Source organism: Pseudopipra pipra, chromosome 5 (genome assembly GCF_036250125.1).
Source record: "Pseudopipra pipra isolate bDixPip1 chromosome 5, bDixPip1.hap1, whole genome shotgun sequence".
Classification (NCBI taxonomy): Eukaryota; Metazoa; Chordata; class Aves; order Passeriformes; family Pipridae; genus Pseudopipra; species Pseudopipra pipra.
The window spans coordinates 58,594,765-58,618,687 of NC_087553.1; the positions used below are offsets into that span (position 1 = coordinate 58,594,765).

At 36.1% G+C, this 23,923-nt stretch overlaps 1 protein-coding gene across 16 annotated transcripts in view; it reads right to left on the reverse strand.

The window, feature by feature from the left end:
* The window catches only part of TAFA5 (TAFA chemokine like family member 5), a 504,297-nt gene that overhangs the window by 166,918 nt on the left and 313,456 nt on the right, over positions 1-23,923 (reverse strand). For 15 of the 16 annotated variants that reach the window (XR_010430895.1, XR_010430894.1, XR_010430896.1 and 12 more), the window contains one exon: positions 3,521-3,648. The exons of the other annotated variant lie outside the window; for it this stretch is intronic. Coding sequence is in view for 8 of the 15 variants with exons in the window: in XM_064656236.1 (XP_064512306.1) it covers positions 3,521-3,648 (128 nt within the window). In the remaining 7 variants the exon portion in view is untranslated. The remainder of the gene's footprint in view (positions 1-3,520; positions 3,649-23,923) is intronic. 16 annotated transcript variants of the gene reach the window in all.

A 23,923-nucleotide genomic window follows, 5' to 3' on the forward strand; every position in this document is an offset into this window, starting at 1 on the left:
ATCTTTTAAAAAAAGGCATATCTCCTGGCACTACTTTAAAAAATCATATAGCTTAATTTTTTATAAATAATTGGAAGAGTAATAAGGATAGCGAAGGGAGAACAAATTTTAAGGCCGGAAATTTTAAAGTGACTGTAAGAACATTTGTTATATGAAAGTACTTATATGTTGAAATAGCTAACAATTGTGTAGTATTCTCGTGCTATCTTCTTTTACAAGTTCCCATATTGTTTCCATGTATTGACAGTCATCCTCTTAATACATAGATTGGCAGTTAGCCCAGTCAGTCCTCAATTCTAAAAGCCTCTTAGCAGATGAAAAATCTTTGGTTCATTCACACCTTGTAGAAAGAACAACAGGGCAGAAGTGACATCCAGATCCATTTAGAATATACTTTGAGTCTGATTTTTCTTTGCCTTGCACCCTGTGTAGTCTTTTATGGATGTGCAAAGAGAGCACAGGATGGATATAAAACACTGCTACCCATGTGAGGACAGAATTCTGATTTGGTTGCATTATTTCCAGAAGTGATCACAAAAAGTGCTAGGCAGTTGAAAAATCTGACTCTCCATAGAAAGTGTAAACAATTTTGACACAAAATATAAAGTAACAGCAGCCCTTTCTAAACAATTTACAGAAATTGTGCTTTTGCTCTGCAGCAATGGGTATTTTCATTTGCTGTTTGCTTGGAATTTTCATGGAAAAAATACTAAATTTAAACTCATCTCCAGAAAAGGAAACCTATTTCTTCCTTTTTTTTGTTAGAAACTTATTTAACTATGAGTCCTAAAGTATATTCTCACATAAAAGGAAATTTATGTCTTACATAAGATCTCTACTTGTCCTACCTTTCTACGTGCTACTTTTAAGCTCAGTACTTAAAAGGCTGCACTTCTACACAACCTCCTGGAATCAATGCAAAAGCTGGTATTATCACAACAGCTGGTCTCAGTTCATCCAATTTCAGTACTATTCTGGCTTTAGTATGGGTGGCAAATTATTGTTTCAGCATTTACCAAACAGTGATATCTCTGCTATATGATCTACTACCACTATGATAACACAAGACCAACTACCAAAAATATCTTTAAGATGCAAGCTATATCATCAGGAAAGGCCTGCAAATATAAAATTAACATATGTGCGTAAATAAAATTTAGTTAAAAATCTAAGGACCTAACCTGGCTATTGCTGGAGATGTGGTCAAGAATTATTTCTACTTAATAACAATGTAAAGTAACTAATTCAATATGTCTGGGCATTTATTTCCCCATACTACCTGGTGGCTAATTTAATTTTCTTGCCCTTCCCAGCACACTTAAATACTATGCTAGGCCTGGTAACTCATGTATGTTGATTAGGAGCTGAAATAGAAATTATTTGACTGCATTAGCAGCTGTTGGTCTGAGAGAATTGCTACAGTAAAGAGTGTCTCATGGTTTTGGTTAGAAATTTTTTTCTCTTTTAATCACAGTCATGCATTTGATGGAGTCATCCTAAGACATAGTTTCCAAATCTACTACTATTGTCCAAAACTTACCCTTCAACCAAGTGGCTAAAGAACCTATTTTTTTTTTAATTCGTAATATGTTATTAATACTGTATTATAGACTAGAGTTTCTTGTGGGTTTTTGTTCTTTTTTTTCCTCTCTCCCCCTTCTTCATTCAGTGCTTCTATAAGTATTCTGAGTTGCTAGTCTGGCTTGACTGAAAAGTACTGTGTGTTTGTTGTGTGTCTGCATGTGTGATACCAACTGCTGAAAACTGCTTGATGTTAGATGAGGGCTTATGCTCAGAGCTGTTCTACAGTTGGCTCTCTGGCAGAATCTCTCCTCACCAATGACAATGATGTATCTGTGTGGGGAGTCTGTTTTATAATACTACACTTGCCATGGCCTTAATTTTACTGATGGGGCACGATTATGATTTCATTTACATTAATCAAATTCATGAGTCATTCTATTCATGTCAATAGCATTAAAGAGCTATACACACAAGTAAGAGTTCAGAATCAGGCTTCTGGTGTTTAATCTGAAAGCATATCTGAATCACTTCATTAAAGACAGAAACTGAAGGATAGATCCTGTGCTTACTTTGCATTACTCAGTCATGCCATTAGCATAAAACATCAAATACAGAACTAAAATGATGGCTGGCAACGCGTCACAGTACATGGGTTTTCCGTTTACCTCAGATACAGAAAAAAAACCCTAAATTAACAAGATTTAAGACTATATTTCAAGTATGACAAAGCTACCGTATTAGATCTCCTTGCCCTTGAAAGCTGGCATTCATGTTAAAAAAGCGATTTCCTTCCATTGTTTTTTTATGCCACTTTTACATTACTTGAATGCAAAAAATTTAAAGGCAAACCATATCTAAGTAAGGCCTCAGAGACTGAGTTAAGTTTTATAGTCCTGTCCATAATGAATAATATATCTGGTAAATATAGAAGAATCAAAACAGAGACAATTCATAAAATTTGTTTTGTATCTCATAAAGCACAATCAAATCTTCCTTCTTTTTAAAAAGTGAAAATTACATTAATTTTCCAAAATACATGCATTCTAAAACAATAAAAGGTTTTATACTGCTATCTGTCTCCTGCTCAGACAGAGAAATTGTGCAGGGGATGATGGGTCTTAATTTAGTCCTCACTGATAAGTACTTTTAAGACTAAATATTCTTGAAATTGCACTTATTTAAATTACACTCAAGTTCCCTGTAAACCTAAAAAAAGATTATAAGGAGGGGAAATAATTTCAAGAGGTCTAGCAAGCTATCAGAAAATTGCTCTATTATATCTCTTCAGATTTTTTCCATTTTTTAAGTCAAAGAATTACTGGCATTTGAGATCATTTTCTAGAAATCTGTTTGATATATTACAGGCCATAGAAACTATTACTGTCATATATACTTTCAGCTTCACTAAAAGCACATGCCCCAAGACACCCAATCAGAGAACTGAGGGGTTTATCAACAAACCAGGACTAAAAGAAAACTGGAAGAAGGGATCTTTTGCTATGTTTTCTGTAGGTCTCACTGAAAACTAAAGATCTGTGCAATTTGCTTTTCCAGTATAGTGGGAATAGCAAAAATATGTTCTCTGGAACTCCCAGTGAAAGCTTTCTTTTTGCCTTGCTAGACCATTGTTCAGTTTTACATCCTACACTACCTCAGCATAAGAAAATTCATGTAAAAGGAAGCAATAGGATACTGTCTTCAGGCTGGATACAAATGTTAGCTAAACCACTGGTGCCTTTTAAGAAAACCTTGATATGATTTCCACTCTTAGTAACCATTGGAATGACACAATTTCCTTTGTTATTCTTTCCAATCTTATCCTTTGTGATAACTTTGCTTTGTATTTCAACATGCACACTTGGGCACACAGATTAATTATAAGGCAACAGGCTTTACATAACTGTGCTGAAAAACAATTAAAGTCTCATTTTTTGTTTTTCAATAAACTAAAGTGAATGGAAAAATTAAAGAAGTATAGAATCGAGAAGTGACCTACCGTGGTTGTCTTTATCCGTCCTCCTGGTTGCGTACAGGTCCAGCCTGATTTATTGATTAGCAAATCACAGCCTTCTCCTTCTAAACATGGAAGCATTTCACACCACTGTTTTGTTTTGATAATTCGTGCTATGGAACAGAAAAGGAAGAAGAAAAAACAAAACCAAAAACAATTGGCAGGAGAATTCATATTTCACTTATCTCTAAACACTTTCTCATTTGAGTTGTCTATTTTCATCATCTGATAATTCAGCAATAGGTTATCATGTAGACAGCTCTAGGCAATTTACAAACTTATTTACAACACCTGCTGTGCCAACAAATTTCATTTCAAATTTAAAAGCCAGCAATAAAACAAAAGACAGCTCTATTACTAAACAAAAGAACATAGAAACTAGCTATTTTTCCTATTTCATGCTCTTTCCAATCAAGGAAACATTGCTGAAGGGCTAACAATTGAAGCCTTATTGTCCTAAGTAATCATTATGGTAGCCTAAAAGTGACCCACAACCAGGATCCATTGTGTTAGACTCTCCTTAAACCTGAACAGACACTCCTTATTCTGATGTGCTCACAGTGTAAATAGACATGGTACATACAGTGTAAAGAGAAAAGCTATAATAAACAGTTAGAGAGGTCAGCATAATCACAGCAGTTGTGAAACTCCGTGATACTAGCAATGGTAGGCGTATAGTTAGGGGCAGAAACTAGGAACATAAGGCGGAGAGGTGTTGAAGGAAGCAAAGGTTGAGAAATCATGGACAAGGCAATAATAAGCAGAGGGACAAGACAGGTATAAACACCCTACTACAAGGGAAAAGAAGTCTAGTTAGGAAGGTCCTTAATTGAAAGATGGTGTGATATGTGTTTTATGTCTCCTCTTAATGCTTGTGTCTCTGGCAAGCTGGATCTGCAAAATTTCCTCAAAAGTCACACACAGCAAGTAGTCTGGAACAACAGAGCTCTAGCTGCAATAAAGCAGCTATAGAGCAGCAAAATTATCTATAGTAGCTTAAGTAGCAAAGGAGTTATAGGGAGAAATTTTTCTTCAAGGCAGGGAGAAAAGGAGCTTTAATACTTGTAGATTTCCTTCTGGACTATAATACTACTTCTTTTGAGTTTACCTGTGTAGTACTACTTCTTTTGAGTTCACCTTTGTAGTATCCGAGTTCCCTCTCATAGAATAGTAAACAATATTAGTAACATCTAGTATTTTGTTATTCTTTCACTCTCCCCCAGCAGACAAAATTGTAGACTGAGGTGTTTGGGATGTTTTTCATAAAATACTTAATATGGCGATACACGCCCTTGCAGAGTGCCATATACTCATGCTAAACAAGGTAAAGTACCCTAAACTAACTTTTGCTTAGACTGTAAGGCTCACAATATGTATATCTTCAGTTCCTTCAGAGATCATCTCATCAATCCTTGGCTGGACTACAAGAAAGCTTCACCACTTCAATTTGTACATAAGTGTCCTAGGACTCAAGTCCAGACCTTGTTCCACATACAGAGACACAGACCATGCCTCCCTCTGTGTTGATGTGGGACACTAATACACACAAAATGCCTTCAATAGTCATAAGTCCACCAAAAAGAGGACTACAGGAGAAAGACTTGGCAAGATAAGGGTACAAGAAGCTTGTACTGCACCAAATTAACCTGGGATCCAAGGAGATTAAAATGCATATCTATCCCAGTGGGAGTTGCAGCTTTATGCTCACCTGAATGTGTGATTCAGCCTGAATTTCTCTGTTTGGAATTGCTAAGAATACAATTCCCAATGCCACTGGATCATGGCAAGAAATAGAAGTGCAACTTAAAGTCTTTTAATAGAATCCTTTCCAATATTTTGACATGAAACAACTTGTGTCCTCAGTTCCGGTACAATTGTAGGTAAGGTCTAGCAATGTAACAAACACTGATTTCTTTCGGTGGAAGCTTAATTTGAAATTCATATTAATATTTTCATCATAAAAAACACTTCAGGTCCAAAACATCTACATAGGAATTTGTACTGTTCATTAGGCAATATATATCTCACTGGTAGAATGACTCCGAAATAATTTTCACAACTACAATTTTTTGAAGCGAATCCACTAAGTTTTTATAGCACATAATACAGAGAAATCTGGATTGTGCTTGGGCTCCATAGGTACTGCTCTACTGATAACTGGATATCAGTCTTTGAGACTAACATCTCCTCTGTAACAGATAATAGCCTTTCTCAGTGAAGGCATGTATTCAGTTGCAGGCTTAACAGAAAAAGCTCAGTAAAACATTAACTCAAACCTCACCCATTTGCATGCATATCTTTCGCAGTTCACATATCAAAATGGCTATTTCTATCAATGTTTCAAGAATATGAAGGATCATTGAAAGACTGAATAGTCAGTTAAACTCAGAAATATGTGCTAGATTGCCTCTACTATCTCAGCTGGGAGGTTTTTCTGGAAACATAATTTGAATTAATCCGCAAAAAAAAAAAAAAAAAAGTATCTCCTCTGTGAATTACTCTCAGTGTTTGCTTGCTTGCTATCTCAGAATGCAGCTACCGGTATTATCACAAATATATGGGGTCCTTGCTCTGGGTATTGGCTATATCTGCACAAATTTAGGACACACCAAGAATATTTTACAGAACATAAAGTCTTCAACAATTCTGTGTTAAGTACACAGACCAGCTCATGCATTTAGGCCTTGAGAATCAGAACAACTGCTTTTGCAGGGAAAAGCTACTCAGTTCATATGGTTTAAAAGAAAAGTAGTATCAAAATGGTTTATTAATCTATTAATGACACATAGCCAGCAGTAGTGTGGATCAATACCAGTAACAGAAAAATGTAAACCATAGTACTAAACATTAAATGTTCATTAACACTTGAAAATTCCCAAATACACCCTCAGAAGTAATCCCAAACATGTGTAGCATCCCTGTGTCCCCTCAGATCCCCACACACGTCTCCCCACTCTGCTTCCCCCTGGGGTCTCTTCCTCATTACAGGCTCTCACTTTCCTTTAATTTTGCTTCCCCATCTGCCTGTCGCTTTGCTTCAGGAGCCTCACCAACACCGTTTCTCTCACACCATGGCAAAAGGGAGGTTCTGTTCCTGTCTGCAAAACTACATCTATTTTTGCATTTTCACTTTTCACTTGCCCATTATATCAGAGTGAAGCTAAACTGTAATGTAGGGAGGGAGCAAAGTGTACAATGATTTCTATCAGCATAGTATCAAAGAATTTTCATCAGTAATTGAAACTGAGTTACACTAGTCAAAGCAAAGGAATACGGTGTATTTCCTGAGGCATTGTAGTTGGTTTTTTACTGTGTATATTCACTAGGGGTGAAATTCAGCCCTCTGCAGACAAGAGAGCAAAAAGCCTATCAGATTCTTCAAATCCACTCCGAGCTCCATTATAAAGAATTAAGTGGCACTTAAATGATACATAGGCTTTGTGCAGACCTTCTACAAAGAACTGAATTTCAGCTTAAGAATCTGTGCTGACACTACTCTGCATCTCCTAAGAAGGGCTGTGCCCCTTCACTTAAATGGAAGTTAATAGGAACTGACAGTGCTCAGCATATGGTAGAATTGCTTTCCCAGGTAATGCCATTTGAACTGGAGAACAAATAGAGTCTATCCAAGGGTTTTTCAGACAGTTTTGAGGTGTTGGAGGCAAGAAGAGGTTGTATCAACATAATGTCAAGCTATTCACCAAAGTGATCTTAACTGTTTCGTAAGACAGAGCAATTTGCAATGGATTTCCAGTTATTGGTAAAAAAAGTCTCCATTCATGATCAGTATGGTCCAGTTCAAGACTGCTCAACTGAGTAGTGCTTCAGAACACCACAAATTGCTTTCTGCTAAATACTGCAACTAGGTAAGTTTTGTCACTAAGCTTCTCACCTGTCAACATTATATACATATTTTCTATAGAAAATCATCTTTACTTCTATACTTCCTTTTCCCACATTCACTCTACACTCAGGGAATTATCCATTGCTGCATCTCTAGTCAATCTTTTAGCTGAAAATCATCACCTTTTTATGATAGCAAAAAACTGAGATAAATCTTGTTCAGCAGCAGTAAATGCAAAAGCTTACAGCCATATAAAATCTGGTAGATTAAAACACTCAGATTGTTACAATTCATTGTATTTTTTTATTTTTTTAATGTTGCAAAATGAACTTGGAAATAAAATAAAAAGGTACTTTTTTTTTTGTAACTGAATAAGTATATTGATTAAAACAGCATTTGGATACAGAGACTTATGACTTCAGAATACATCATGCTGCTATGCATAAAAGGTAGTGTGCAAAGTGAATATTTGAAAATTATAAGCAAAACCATGGTGCACGAGTCTAACTAAAGAAAAGAAAAAAAACAACCAACCAACAAAAAAAAACGACCCAAAAGACAGCTTAGTTGATGTTTATCAGTCAGTTCCAGATGCCTGAAGTAGTAAATAGAAGACTCATTGTAGTAGGGAGTACAGAAAATTTCCCCAAACAGAATATACCATTTTGAAACATACTCCTTAAATGAGAGTTGTACTTCTTACAGACTGATGTTCTCCTTCACATTATTTTTTCCAATGATAATTTGTAGCACTTCATGCAGGATGTAATGTATGCATTGGAGAAAATATTTCCTTTTTGACCTTCATATATTATTTCACTGTTGTTGTCCTTGACCTTTGAAGAAAGGTGATTGGCATAGCTGATTCCCAAGGTTCAGAAATGCCCTAGGATTAATCACTTTAGAAGGTCACACAGGAATTTGTTGCAGAACTGGAAACAAAACCTCTAAATTCTTAGTGGTCACTAGACTGGAGACTTTTCTGTGCCACCTTTTCCTTCAGAGAGAGTGTACATTGCAGTCATGAACTGTCCTTAGAGCAGCAATTTGACTGTAATAGTGTATAAGCCCCAAACGTCAATCTGTGTTACTATACAGCAAGGAAACATTACAAACCTTGGATAACTTTTACACCAGTCATTCTGCTTCACTTAAAAAAATGGAGGCAGTGCTAATTCACAAAGAGTTAGCTTGTCTCAATTATTTATAGAGCATATAGACTGAAGACTATCCAGTTCTAAGAACAGCAATATAGCAATGTCTAGACACCCATTTTATCATGTAGCTCTTGCTGTCAAGATTGGGAGGGATGCTTGAGCTGAGGCTGAGAAATATATGGGAAAAAGTGATCTCCTGTGGTCTACAGGAAAGCTACAAATTGAGACTAGGTGACTAGATCAAAAGACTGATTGACAGGGCAGAGGCTTTTCCTGCAGCTCATCCCAGTCATGGTTCCACTGAGGGATAAATCTTATTGCAACCCCTGGGTTGAGAAAACATCTTCAATGTTCACCTATATCCCCAAAAAAATGAAAATCTGGGTTTATCAGAAATGGTGCTGATTGCACCATGCACAATATGTATTTAGGAGGCACAGGATAATATCCAGGAGGTGATCTCCAAATTATGCAGTCATCATTATCATCCCAAACTAGGACTCCCTAAGGGGCACTCCTGCCAGTTACATGAATGGTCTCTACAAATTTAGCTGAAAAAGCCGGCATAAAAAGTTGTTGGATTAAGCCTAGTGAATATGGGAAGCTACTTGGTAAACCACAGTAGCAAAACTACTTAAAACAAGTAAAACTAAGCTTTTAAACTAATGCATTTAGCAAGGCACCGAGGTATCTCTTCAGTTTTAAGAGGTACCTGTTTTGCTGAATCTTCATAAGACTGTGAAATAAATACATACTGACAGCTTAAAAAAAATTAAACAAACAAAACCTGAAGAGAATCCAGATTCTAAGAGCACTCTCATGAAATTCAACAGCTCTTATGTTCCTTCCTGTTTATGTCTACAAATAGAAGAATTTCCTCATTATGATGCCCTGAACGATAAATAAATAAAAAAAAACAATGAAAAGCACACGAGTAAAAACACCAGAACACGATATCTGACTTTTTGTAGTGTAGAAGAAAACCATGTATTTATCTGGCCTCTCTCTTTTCAGTTCTTTGAAAACCTTAATACTATGTGATTCAGTGATATAGCAATAGATTCGTCTACATCCAGATGTTCAAATACTTGTATGACAGAAATATTATCCTAAACCAGAAAGTGTCCTAAAAGTCAGCTTCACAGTCAACTCATGTCTCTTTCCATTTTATTTTTCTAGGGCCAGTTTTCTTCTGTTTGTAATTGCTCTCATTTGAGATTGCAATATGTATCTGCATTTGTTCTCAACCCTTTAGCCTTTCACTGACAATTACTACAATTGCTTACATGGAAAAATAATGTAGCAAATATAACACATATTTTTCAACTCCTTATAATGCAGTCTAACAGAAACAGAAAAAAAAATCACTTTATTTAGAATCATTTACTAAACCTCACAGGGTCACAGCAAGCATTCTGACAGTTATAATAAATGATAAATACAGACAAAACCTACATGTTGAATTTTATTCAGGTACAATACATGTGTTTGCAGACTCTTCTAAATGGTTTTTTTTCTAATTATATATTAAAGCGCCAATTAAGAGTTGGACTTGATGATCCTTGTGGTTACCTTCCAACTCAGAATATTCTGTGATTCTTTCTATGAGTTTAAATGGGCAAGTTGGCCTACAACTTTGCCCAGAATTTCAGTACTTGTCTGAATATCCACAGATGTACATTTTCAATGATTATCAATCTGAGAATGATCTAGTGCTACATTGTCTGTGGGTAGTTAGCACTTGCTGCCTAACAAAAGATGCTAATTGAGCACCTACCCCTAGAGAAAGCCTTTGTCAGGACTCAGTGTCTTCTGTTTCTGTCCTCTGCTGTTCTGCTCTGCTGTATTCAATTAGTGTGCTGGAAGCAAAGTAAAAATTACTAAAAATCTGATCAGTGCTATGCCAGCAATGAACCTTTCAGAAATCAGGTTTTCATCACATTTCATTTTGCTGCCAGCATACTGAGAACAGCAAATTTAACTGGAGAGAGATGGCAATTTCAGACCTGAAGTAGAGAATTTGAAGACAATACTAAAGAATGGAGACAAGAAGGGTTATAATGGGAAAGAACAGGAAAACAGATAATATAAAGCAAGAAAGGAAGGAAAAAGAGGAAAGCCCAAAGCTATATGTAGTAGCTACTGAGGCTGATGGGTAAGGTCAAAAACTTGAGTAAGTTGTTAAGCAGAGTCAGCAGGACAATGTAGGTAAGTGAAGGCAAATGACCAGAATGGTTTGGGTGGTTTTTTCCCTGAAGTACATCAGTTTCAGTTCTCCTGATGATCTGAGCAGAGTATGCAGTGGAGGACCAGATTTACTGCAGTTGAAAGTAGAATCAGATATTCATATGTTATGCAGAGAAGGCTGGGCAGCTGTGGAAGAGGGAGAAGGACCTCAAGAACTCCTAGCTATGAAACATGTGAACATATCAACGTAACCACAGCAAAGCAAGAATTTAAAGGAGGAAGTTACAGTAAGAATTAAACATGCTCTAGGTTACATGGTAGAGAGTTTTCAGTGAAATGGAAAGTAGCAGGGAATAAAAGATTATGAGGTTGGAGTGAAGGAAGGGTGGCAGCAACTTTACAAAAGCAACCTTACAAAAAGTGTCTGAACAGAGAGTGTACCTCAGAGTGTAAATACCCATGGATATGGGTGACAAAGAATTCTGGACACTTCACCCTGTCTGCAGCTTTGCATGTGATTGCACAGCATCTGATTTTGTGCTCACAAAACACATGCCAAAACAATAGCCATGAATCATGGTCCCTCTTGGGATTCTAGCTGTGGAAAGCTCATGTACCCAGACTTATGAGGTACCTTTAGTGAACTCTGCACATACTTAGTCAGGCAAATATAAAAAGAAAGAAAAAGCAAAAAAGAAAAATAAAACAAGAAGCACTCTTCATTTGACAGCTGCTTTTTCATGGACAAAGCAGTGAGAATCAGAATGTGAAACTCCATGTGCTTTAGGATAGAAATACCTTAGTCTTTAATCTTTCAACAGCTATTTCTGGGAATTTTAGTTAATGTTCTCCATATGTATTTAAAGGACAAGCATAGAGCTGAGTGGTTATGCTGTGGCCCTCATTGCTTTTGGTGCTTTCAAAGTCCAGTGTCAGCATGTGTATTGCTGCTGTGACATGGTGGTGACATTTTATTGTCCACTAAAAGAGATAATAATTCACCTGTTCTCGAGTACAACAGGCTTCCTTTGTCAACATCCAGAGCAATGGGAAACTCTGCTCTCCTTTTGTCACATATGTAAGAACAGAACATGCAAGCAAATTGAGTTGAAATGAGCGTGATGACTAGCACAGACGCAGACTAACAACTACCGTTATGAGAACAATTTTAAATATTAGAAAAGGAAACTCGGCAATGAAGCTGTACTTATTTCATACCCAAAGTGATTTCCCCCTATTCCACGACTAGATGCTGTGTTACAGTAAACTGTATGCTCTTTGGGGTAAGCCTGTGACTTTCTGCTTTCATCAAATATTAAAAATAAGCTACAATTATGCTGGGGATTTTGACACAAATCAATGCTACAAGAATGAAGATCAAGGAAGTAATTAATAAAATGAGTGAAACAGGTGAAAACAAAGAATGGAAACATCTTTATGGTTTTACCTTTCACAGTGAAAATACAATTAATATAACCACTTGGGATTCTTTTGAAACTTGTGTCAGTGCCCCAGGAAACTCACTATAGTGAACTATGATGTTGACCTTCAGATAGCTTGGAAACTGGCCTTTCCTTATGATTTCTGCTTTCATTAGCCAGTGTTTGACCAACAGAGGAATAAATGTGTTTAAATACAGCAAAGATGTTAGTTTATATAACATGCACTGAATTGATACACTGCCCATGGGAAATCCTGTTACAGGTGGATATGTTATATCTCAACTGCACAGTCACACATCTTGTCAGACAGCAGTTTGACATCATGACTGTATAGAACTCGATTTTTGACTGACAGTTCAGATAATTTTTTAAAGGCAGCTTTTCATATATACATAAATATTAGTGCTTTGTTTCCCAAAATTAAATGAATTGAAACATTTTTCCTAATTTTGTACTTAATTTGGACAAAAACTTATCAAAGCTTTCTCTGTATATACATTGTAAAATGTATATATTTTGTAAAAATAAAACAAATACTGCCTTATATTTACATAAGGCTTCTATTTTTAATTTATTTTTAAAATATTGCACATAAAATCATGAGACAGATACCTTACAAAGACAAATACAATACATTTTCAAAACTCAGCTATTGTGTGGACATTTTTACCTTGGGTACCTAATGCACAGACAAATTAATTTTCAAATATTCATCAGATTCTACTTCATAAAAATTCTTAAGATATTTTATGCATTAAATACAATGCAGTTCAGAAAGAGCTCTATATCAGAAATAGTCACTGATTAGAAGGAATAGTCTTTCTTGACCTAACAGGCAATATTTTATTTATTGGAACACATCCAGCAAATTTATGAACAGCCACAAAAGATATTGTAAAAGCCAATAGTCTCCCTGTCTTCTTGACTATCAGAAAATCTAATTTGAAATTTTCAGATTTATTTCTGGGAAATCAGACTAGAAGGACTGGCAATAAGGTGAAAAAGCAGGAGATGATGCCTCTCTCCCACGCCAGGCAATAGCTCACGTGCTATGATCACTGTGTTTGCAAGCAGGAATCTTATCCCCTGTCAAAAGCTGCACGGTGTAGGTTGGTTGGGGCCAAAGGACATAGTAAAAGCACAGACAGTATACTCTGACTTATTTTTTTAAACCACAAATTCTGAAAATTAGGTGCCATAAGCACTTGTGTATCTCCAGCAACTGCTCCAATTGTAAAAATCCAGACCACCAGGCACGAAGTAGTTGATAAGGTCAGGATACAGAGACAAAGCTAATTTTTTGCATTGCACTCCTTTACAGGAAACAGGACAGTTATACATTTTAGGGAGAGAAACAATAAGTTAAATTAATCAGATCTGATCTTCAGCTTTATGAAGGCCATAAAGTTTATTCAGCAATTTCTGTCATAATCTGAAGAATTTCTGGTTGAGATATAACAACTTTTAGAAAGACATCCAGTACTGATTTTCAGAGAATGCTCACATTTCTACAAACTCTTAAGGCAGCTTATACAATTCAATGGCAGTTCTATAGATTTTTAGTATTATTTCTATAGGATTCCTATTTAACTTTCATAGGAGTATACTCATCTTCCCTTATTATATCCCAAACGACTCAATGGTCTACTGTCAGCTACAATAAGGCCACATCAATAACAAAACACTGGGTGTTCCTAAAGGTTAATCATCTAACTTTTATATCTCCTATTCTTGCCTTTTCTTTTTTTTTTGTACATTGAAAAGCTTAAGCGAAATAAAACAAACTAAACATCAACACTGGACACACACAGGAGTTTAAAATCCCACAAATTTAACCTGGCCCTGACTGTAACCTTAACCTGCTGATGGAAGCAGGTTAGAATACTCCATCTGCAAAAATGTAATTGTTTTCTTTTAACAGTAACTGTCTGCAAAGAGCTTTCTCAACCGACTCTTGTTTTTTAAGAGCATTGGGGAAGCCTTATTGGAAATATCTACATTGTGTAACAATACAAACGGTACATGTTCACAGTCCTGACTCAGGCAAAACTGGCAATGGGTTTCTTGAGGGTTCCTCTGAACAAAGCACTGATTGCCTGAGTCTGCAGCTTGGAAATAGCCCCTTGCAGATTAAGAAACAACAACTGTTAGTTCTCTATGCTTCTCTTAAGTACAATACTGAACTATTTAAGTGTTCATTTAGACTCAACATTTTAAACATATTAAAAAAAAATCTTTAAGAGGTCTTCCCAGGGAAACTCCACAAATTTTCTATACTTTCACATAGCAAAATGGCCCTTTAAATTATCCCTGGAAGCATAATTATGTAATAAGGCATGTATATATGTATTTACGCATTTACTGTACTAGAAATAAAAGTTGCTATTAACACTTCACTGCAGTATTTTACTCTTGTCAGCAGGATACTATTTAACCATTGTAGTTGTATGTGAATAACAGAAATAATTTGTATTAAATTGTACGACAATTCGCAAACTTTCTACTGTTGAATTGAAAAAAACACTTTCATAATTTCATATGTGCAGAGCCTATTTACATATTTATTAATTCCTTTGTTCAAGAACAGAAATACATATATATTAGTATACACAAGATTATTCAGATATCTTATGCCATAATGACATAACATATATGCATACTGTGTATCCTAAAATAATCTGCAAATTCCTAAATTTTAGCTAGCCAAAAGCTAGATGTCAAAAGGTAGATATTTTTAACTGCACGTTACAAAGATTTATAAAGTCACCAACTTAGAAATATACACCAAATATTCAAGATAGGGGAGAATATTTTTACGAAAACAGGCATATGGGCTGATAGTAGGGAGACTGGCAATTTCTACCAGGTGGATTAGCAGGCACTTCAGCTTCCCAAAAGTTAATGCCTCAGAGCACGTGTGACAGAGACACAACACACACACATACAAATTTGTCAGCAAATTCTTCAGCAGTTTTACTGTGATATAATTTTTTTCCTTTTTTTACAAATTTGTAGTGGACTCTACAGCTTCAGTGTCCTGTTTATTATGTGTATGGTCTTGACTACTTGAATCTGTGCAACCCATTCAAAAACAGACTGCAAAATGCCAAAGACTTTCTTTCACTTCCAGTCCTGCTCAAGTTTTCTTTGAGGCACTGCTCATCTGAATCATTGCCTGTTTCTTGCTTACAAAACATTCATATTCAAAGCATCATTAGCACAATAGCAATTAACAAAGAGCCTTTTATGCCAACATGCTACAACTTCATCTCACACACCCTTTACAGGAAAAAGGTCTTTTCTCTTCTTTCCAGTATCAGTGAAGCACTCATGTCATGTGAAAAGAATGCTCCCTTTCAGTGCAGAGGGGACATGACTGTGCCTTATGTGAATCTACTCTATGTACAAGGGGAGGACTAGGTGACCTAAAAGGTCTTTCTCATCTCTAACCTCTATGAAAGTTCACAGTATCGGGAATTGCATATTAACAAGCAGATGCAGGATTTTGTGTGGAAATGGCACAGTGTTTCCACAAGATGATTTTTTTTCTTAATTTTTATCTGCTATAAAGCATAGGAAAAATATTTTTAGGTTTGCCACAAGTATAATCAACAAAAAACAGAGAGGACAGTGATTAGCCTTGAGCAGTCATTCCCAAAATATTGCTAACATCGAGCAGTAAGTGCTGCTAGAAATTGGTGGATTTTGTTGCCAATACTATATTAAGTTGCCACATAGGCACTAAGACAAGCACTGAGGTTTCCCATGAAGCAAGACTGTTTCTTTATAGCATGCTGTAAATGCAACGATCATATTAATTAGAGAGGAAGAAGAGAAAGTGGAAATGTTTTATACTTCCTCTTAATAATAATTTATAGGCAATTCCACGAGGAAAAAAAGTGAGTAGCACAGCGTTGGTCAAAAAGAACAGAATACAAACACATTTGCAATAATAGCATATAAGCAATATCAAAGCATTTTACAGTAATATAGAGATGAGAATCTAACTGCCCCAAAAACATGTTCAATATCAGACAGTCACAATATTTCCAAATACTAACTACACAGCCCTGATACATGTTAATAAACTTGATCACTCCGTAACAGCTGTAACATTGTTTAGAATGTGTTACCCCGAGTTCCCACTAACACAACACACACTAGTAAAACAAGAAACAAAAAAGAAACAACCCCTCAAAGGCTCTTGTGTGCCTTTATTTCACACTGAATAAGCAGGCACAGTACAGCCTGCTGCTACGCTTTTCCTTACCAGTTGGTCAAAACATGGATAGACTCTTGGTTACAGCTCCTAATGTGCTGATTAACTGACCCAGAATAACAAAGGCTAAGGGTAAGCAACACAGAAATTACTATACAGGATCAGACCTGAATCAGTCTAGTTTAACATCCTCCCTCTGTGAGTAGCCAGCCGCCTCTATTCCTATATGTTTTAGCAAGAGCTGTTCCAAGAAGAAATAACTTAATATGCTCAGATTTGTTTCTCCACATTTTCTCAGTTACTGATTTACAAGCTGTTGATTGAGGGGCAAAGGGTGAAAATTCTACATCTCTGAGGAACAATTAACTCTGTTCTTGATTCCCTGAGGTGTACTGTAAGCCATAATACCATAAATTAACCCAGGAAGAATTTACCATAATAGAAAAAATATTCATACATTTGTGTTTAAAAGTGCCTCTTTTTTTTTTTCTTTTTTAAGGATTTTCCATTGCCGATTTGAGGGCAAAAAAATATAATTTGTTTCCATTATAATACAGAAAGCATTGTGTATGCATCACACATTAATCACAGAAGAAATTAAGGACAGAGAAAAACAAATATGATAAATCACATATCCTTTTGCCGAGATATAATACAGCATCAGGCCTGTATACCTCATTAACTACTGTGTTTGCTATTAACACTTCACAAAAATGTGTGAACATATAGCTGCATCATGAAGCTGTTAAAAAAGAAAACTGTCTTTAATTTTTTCTGCTTTGCCTTCCTCTATATATCAGATGCAAATCATCCATACTGTATACCTTTCCTTGCTTAAAATATAAAAATTTCCTTTATGATAGAATCTGAAAGGTCTCCTTTCAGAGACAGACAATTCTGCCTGTCTGAGAAGGGGTATGTCATACCTACATCACACTATTTCCCCACCACCCTGATATGAAATTTTTCATGAATAAGCTTGAGTTCCTAATACACTTTCTGTTCCATTCAGCTTCTTACACAGCACTCAGCCGTGCTGGACCCAAGTGTCTCTCTGTAGGATATGAGCAACGTGACTCTCATTTATCATGTGCACTCTCACTCCCCAGGGCAAGAAGTGCATGCGGTGAATGTTTTGTTCAACATTTTGTTGCTGCTCTTTTTCTTAATGCACATACACATATAACTTAAGGAAAGCAAGTCAGTGAAACAAATCCTGCACTTAGAGTGGAAGGTGCTGAGTCTTATCCTTAGTTCTTTGAAAAATTTATTTCAGTTGAAGTTAGGCCATTGACTGCTTTCCTTAGCTCAGCTACACGCCAAATGAGGCTGCTGAATGCACTCTCATTCCTACCTTCTCTTATAAATAAATAGGTTTAATTATATTAACTTCATAACACTTCTACAAACATCTATCCTCTCTTCCATAGCTCTCAAAATACCTCTCAAATTAAAAAATCACATTGATCTCTTGAAATTCCTAAATATACAACATGTTTTGGGCATCATTCTTCAGGAGAAAGATTGTGACTGCTCTCATCAGCCTCTCTGGCACCCACCCTTAATACTGACAATTTTAAACACAAACACACATTTATTCTAATAAAGCAAAGTGTTAACACCTGGAACATGAAAACAGAGTATTAAAAAAATTCTGGATGTTAACATCCACCTTTGTACTGACTTACTCCATTATCTTACATATTTGGGGTACTAGTGGTCTACCTTATCATTTAATGGAGAGGAACTGCCTTAAGGAAATCTATTAATTTTTTTTTGATTCTGTTGATGAAAAGCAAAACAAAACAAGCAAAAAAAAAATCCAAAAAACCCCCCAAAACACTATAAAAATGAGAAATTGTTTCTCCTCAGCAGAGTCTCTGATAATCGCACTCATACCCTTTAGTATGGTCTTTCACTTTTATTGCTATAGTTTCATATATTTTTTCTACAGATCATGCATACAGATCACAACAAATATTCATGCATTTAAGTACATGAGCAGTATATTTATCCTAAAAAATGTGTAGCCTCTACCTTGTCCCAACAGCTTCATAGGGACAATATACTTTAAATGAATGTCGAGATAGCAATTCTGGCATTTATAACATCTCCTAAGCCAGCACCACCTTTCTTCCCTGTTTGTGAATGTGAGAATCTTGTGCGTTCACAGCTGTTTGTGAAATTGGAGTCTGGAACTGAGAAACTCCTCCAGATACTATGACTATGCTGGCTGTGTCACTAAGTTTCTTTAAGTTACGGCATAAAATGTAAATATGACTTAACATTTCCTAGTGATGAAGGCACTGGAAAACAAGTCTGCTTGTTTATCTTGCAGTGAAGTATGTTGCCAAAGATACATTTCATTGGAAGATTTTTTCAAACACTTCAGGATTCATGCTTCAGTCCAGGACAGTAAAACTAGCTGCAGTTTTAACTCAGACAGTAAGCTAAATAAGTGACCTGTCATTACAAAAATAACTTATTAAAACAGTGGACCAGGAATAACCTTGAAAAGGGATTTTGAAAAATGATTATTAAGATCATGTAAACAGAAATGTCTGAATATAGCAGTGGATAAAAATAAAACTTGGTTACGAAAAATTTCACATTTTTACTGAGTCTGATTTAACATCAAAGGCTTAGCAGAAATGCAATTCTCAATGACTATCCCTGAGTAAGAATCATTGAAGCATAATTCCAAACTTCCCAACAAGAATTTTTAAGATCTCTGCATTTATATTCCTCGTGACTTCTTTTAGCAAGCTACTAGAACAAGATGCAACTTAAATGGCTATTATTACCAATAGAAAGAGTATTTGTGCCTCTTTTTCAACTGATATAAACCAGAGTAATTCCACTGAACAAAAGAAATCCATTTGCCTTAATGCTAAATCTGGAACTGCTTGTGTTTATTAAGTATTGAGATTTTCATTCACTAAGATTTTATGTTTATACATACACATATCCTACAATTAAAAAAATATCGTTATTCTCAGAAACTAGAAAATTCAAAATCTGTATTACTTGAGAGAAAATGTAAGCCTGTAGTTCTCATCTTAGCTACAACAGTTGTTCCTAATACAGCAAAGTAGAAATCAATTGCACACAAAACTCTGTAAATTATCTCAATCATTAAAATGTGTAACCTTAACTAAGTTAAGAAACAAAAGAAAAAGAAAAAAGGTTTTATATATGGAAATATAAAAGCAATACAAGTTGAGTAAAAAAATATGAAACTGGAAAACACAAGAGCTGTTAATTTATTTTATGGATGACAGACTGTAAGACCAGCAAGATTCATTGTAATTCTATATTCTGACCTCCTGTACAATGTTACCCAGAGGAATTCTCTGCATTCATCACTTTACCCACCAAGCTAGCAGTAGCTGTCATAGAACGAGAGGGCTGTTTTGGAAAACAAACAGAAAATCCTGAGTTTAAAATTCTCAAGCCACAACTTCAGTGACATATCCCAAAGGACAATGGCAATTTCTTGTAGAAAAATCCTGTGCTTCTTTTGCATTTTTTTAAGTCAAAGTCACAACATTGGAGCCTCAAACTCTGCTCTGCAGAGTTGGGGCTGGAAGAGGCCTCAGGAGATTTCTAGTTTTCTTAACTCTTAATCAATGTCTTGTTTAGCACAAACTGAAGCTTCACACACTAAAGCATGTTACTTTCATCATCACCAAGACTGTTCTCTGAACTTTTTTCAATTTTTCAATATCTTTCTTGAATTATGAACCTAAGAACTGGGTATACTAGTATATTAAAATCTTCCCTATGTCCCAAGTGTGTAACAATGGGGTTTCCTATATTCGCCCAAGCTTTTTCAGGCTTTTGTCTGTAACATATTCACCTTTATGAGCATTGTCCATCTTCCAGATCTTTTATTTCAGCATATGTACTAGATCTGCTTGAGCCGGATTTAATTTTCTTCATAGGAGCTGGCATGGTGCTGTACTTTAGGCTTGTTACAAGAACAGTGTTGGTAACACATTAGTGATTTAGCTACTGCTGACCAGTGCTTGCACAGCATCAAGGCTTCCTCTGCTTTTCGCTCTGTCCTTCCACAGTGAGCAGGCTGGGGATGTGCAAGAGGTGTGAGGTGACATGGCAAGGACAGCTGATCCAAACTGACCAAAAGGATATTGCATGTCATATAATGTCACTCTCATCAATAAAGAACAGGGAGTAGTTTTTCCAAGGTAGACATGCTGGCTAGGCATTGGTCTGCTAGTGGGAGGTGGTGAAAAACTGCCTTTGCTTTGTTCCCTCCTCCTCTTTCCATCACTTAATAAACTGTCTTTATCTTGACTCAAGTTTTTCTTACTTTTACTCTTCTGCCCCCTATCCTCTTACAGAGGCTGAGGAGTGGGGGCCAGCGAGCAAGCAGATGGTGGGTGCTTAAGTTACCGGTAGCAATTAACCCAATGCAGCATATTAAAAGATACAGCTCACATGGTTACATACACTGTACCATCTGACAATGCCCCCAAAGCATTCATGGATAATTGCCAGTCTTGGAATATTTTGAAAAAAAAAAATTGATCTGGGTAGTCTTTACAGCAATTTCCACTGCATACTTTCTGGATCACTCCATGCTCAGAAGTTACTTCCTAGAGCTGCTTGAGTTCATGGAGGCATAATCTTCCAGTGTGATGCAGCAGATCCCACACAATTATCTTTCCATATCATTCTTCCATCTCATCATGACTTGACATATGGTTTATCTTTTCAGGGGCTGGGTGTAGTAAAAAGCTTGCTTGTAAGAGCCTAACACTGAATGAGACTGCACAGGAAAAGCACTACATGTGCAGCCACAATCCAAGCCACAGCTATAAGAAGTTCCCATAATGATCACTAAGAATAGAGAAACCTCACACCTTCCAGCACTTGGGTTCTACAAATGCTTCACTTAGCTTCTATAAATGCTAGTCTTGGGCTCTTGCCCTGACATTGTAGGTTGAGAGCTGAAGTGGGGGTTTCCCAGGCAACTCAAATCTGTCTAGCAACCACCCATGTAAGCATGCATTACAAGGTCATCACAGTATGTTTGCTATTTCCCATGGCATCATCTTGTTCCTTGGCAGCTACAGAAGACAGATGCATATGGTGCCTGTTCAACCTTGTATCCTGGTGCCAGCAACCAGAAGCCAGCTGGACCTGCAATGCAAACTTTTGACAGACAGCAGTACTGACCAATGCCTATACAACACAGAGTAGAGAAAATCTGTAACAGAAAAGGTCCTTATTTGGTTCATACATTAGATGCCCTGTGGCCCCCCTGCCCAGTGCTGTGTGGTCTGCCAGCGGACACAGGGAAACCATACCACAAATCAGGTATTCAGAGGGGTGTGTCAGAGAGAGCTTGATGCATCCAGGGCAGCTAGTGGAGGGGAATGTTCTGGAAAGGCTGTTTTGAAGTTGCACCAATGTCATTGTGGGATTCTGTCACTCCTAAAAGCTTTCCTTTGCAGAATGCAGTGATTGAGGTCATCTTAAGCAGGAATGGAAGCAGCTACTTTAGCATGTAGTGCCTCTGCAAGGGTCACATGAAGTTATCTAACACAGGATGGGTGAAGACATTAAAACTACTGTAGCCATTGTGGGGTTTTTTACCTGCTTTTAGTTTGTCAATCATCCAGAAACACCATAAGTGACTTCAGATTTTCTTCCAAGTTAAGAAGAGAGAATATTAGGCTCTAAGGATTAAAAGATAGTTTTCCAATAAAAATACAGCTGTTTGATGAGATCTTCCATTTATATTTACTTACTAGGACCTGCTAATTAATTGCTTTTTTTCACTTATTACATTGAATGATTATTTTTAATTGTACATTGTTCTTGCTTGTCTCCAATTTTGTTTTCATAGAGGAATTACATTACATTAACACTAGTACCATTATTACATAAAAATGCAATCAATTTTTGGAAAAAAATAGGTGGGGAGCAGTATATGAGCTAAAACCCAGCAATTTAAACTTGTCCAAAAGATCTTCAAATTGAACTCACCCCATTATCTTTATTTTTGATACACAGATCGAACCAAATATGCTTCCCCACACCTTTACAGAATAATTTTCATGTTTCTTTCCAGTGCAACAAGTATTTAGAAACTTAAAAAAGATGACAGAATTTCAGAGAGACTGTATGAGAGCCACTCAGAATAATGACTGACACAAGTGGTCTTTTGATGTGTTAGAGATACAGGCATGGCTTCACCTAGAATTACCTTTTCACCTATTGGAATTAAGTATCTAAATTTGTACAAGACATTCCAATGTTTGTCCCAAGCTGCCATTAGATAATCAAACAAAAATAACCAAGCTCAACCTCCACTCCCATGAATACTTTTGACCTGTCCCTGGTCACCTTCCATACTTCCTAGACTTTCTAAGCACCACATTCATATTCAGAGACGAGAGTCTTCTACCTGGGTATTCTATAATTACAAGGAAGAAGGAATTTACTACTACTGTTTCCAAATAAAAAAGCTTCATATGCTACTGTAAAAAAGTATTTAATTGCTATCATCTTCACCTAATATGATGTTTTCTTTTTCGATAATTCTAGACATAAAAAAGATAAAGTTTATGAATGTAAAGAGCTGCTATAATTAGAACTATTAGATAAACTATGAGAGAGACATTGAGTTAATTCAGTAGCTGAGATAGCATTTATAGTGAAAGCATAATTTGTTAAAGAAAAAAAAACAAAACTGAAAGTAAAGATTGTTTGATCATATTAAGTAGCCAAATACCATTGTTTACATACCCACAAAGGAAACTATTTTATCTGTCATTCATTTCTGTGATACATGCAAGAAATATAATTCAAAGCAACAAACACATAAAAATGCCTTCCATCTCACTTAACAGGTGCCTTAAATAGAAGATTCCATAAACAATAAATAACTGTTTTACATAGACTCAAACAGATCAGTCTGTGCAATTTTTCTCAAGCAGTCTCTGAAAAGAAACCTTTGAGAAAATCTCAGATTACCAAAAGGATTTGATTTTTTTATTGTTCAATATAATTTTACTTTCAAATTAGGCAACACAATCCTTTTTAAAACAGTGAAGTAATAATTTATCTCATCATCTGACATCAAAACAAAGCTCCGGGGAAGTTTTCAAGGAAAGATACACAATTTTAGCATAGCAGGTTCATACTAGTTTGGAAAACAAAACACTAGTATGAAAACAAAGGGAAAGGGCCAAAACTCAAGGTCCCATGTAGAAAAATCTACTTTCCATTAAATATTTTGCATTTATTTTGATTAAAAATGAATGAAAAGTTTTAAATTGCGTTAATAATTTGGAATGCATAAAAAAAATATCATTGACCTACTGCATGACCAAGAGACTGGAATATTGATGAAATATTGATGCCCATTTAGATAAAACAGAATGTGCTTCTAGGTTTGAGGCAAAGGAGCTGTTATCAGGATCCTTTTTCAGTTGACTGCTGAAGGCTGCTTACTTGTTATGAATTATACTGGTATTCTGGCAGTTTTACTCCACTCATACCTCCTTT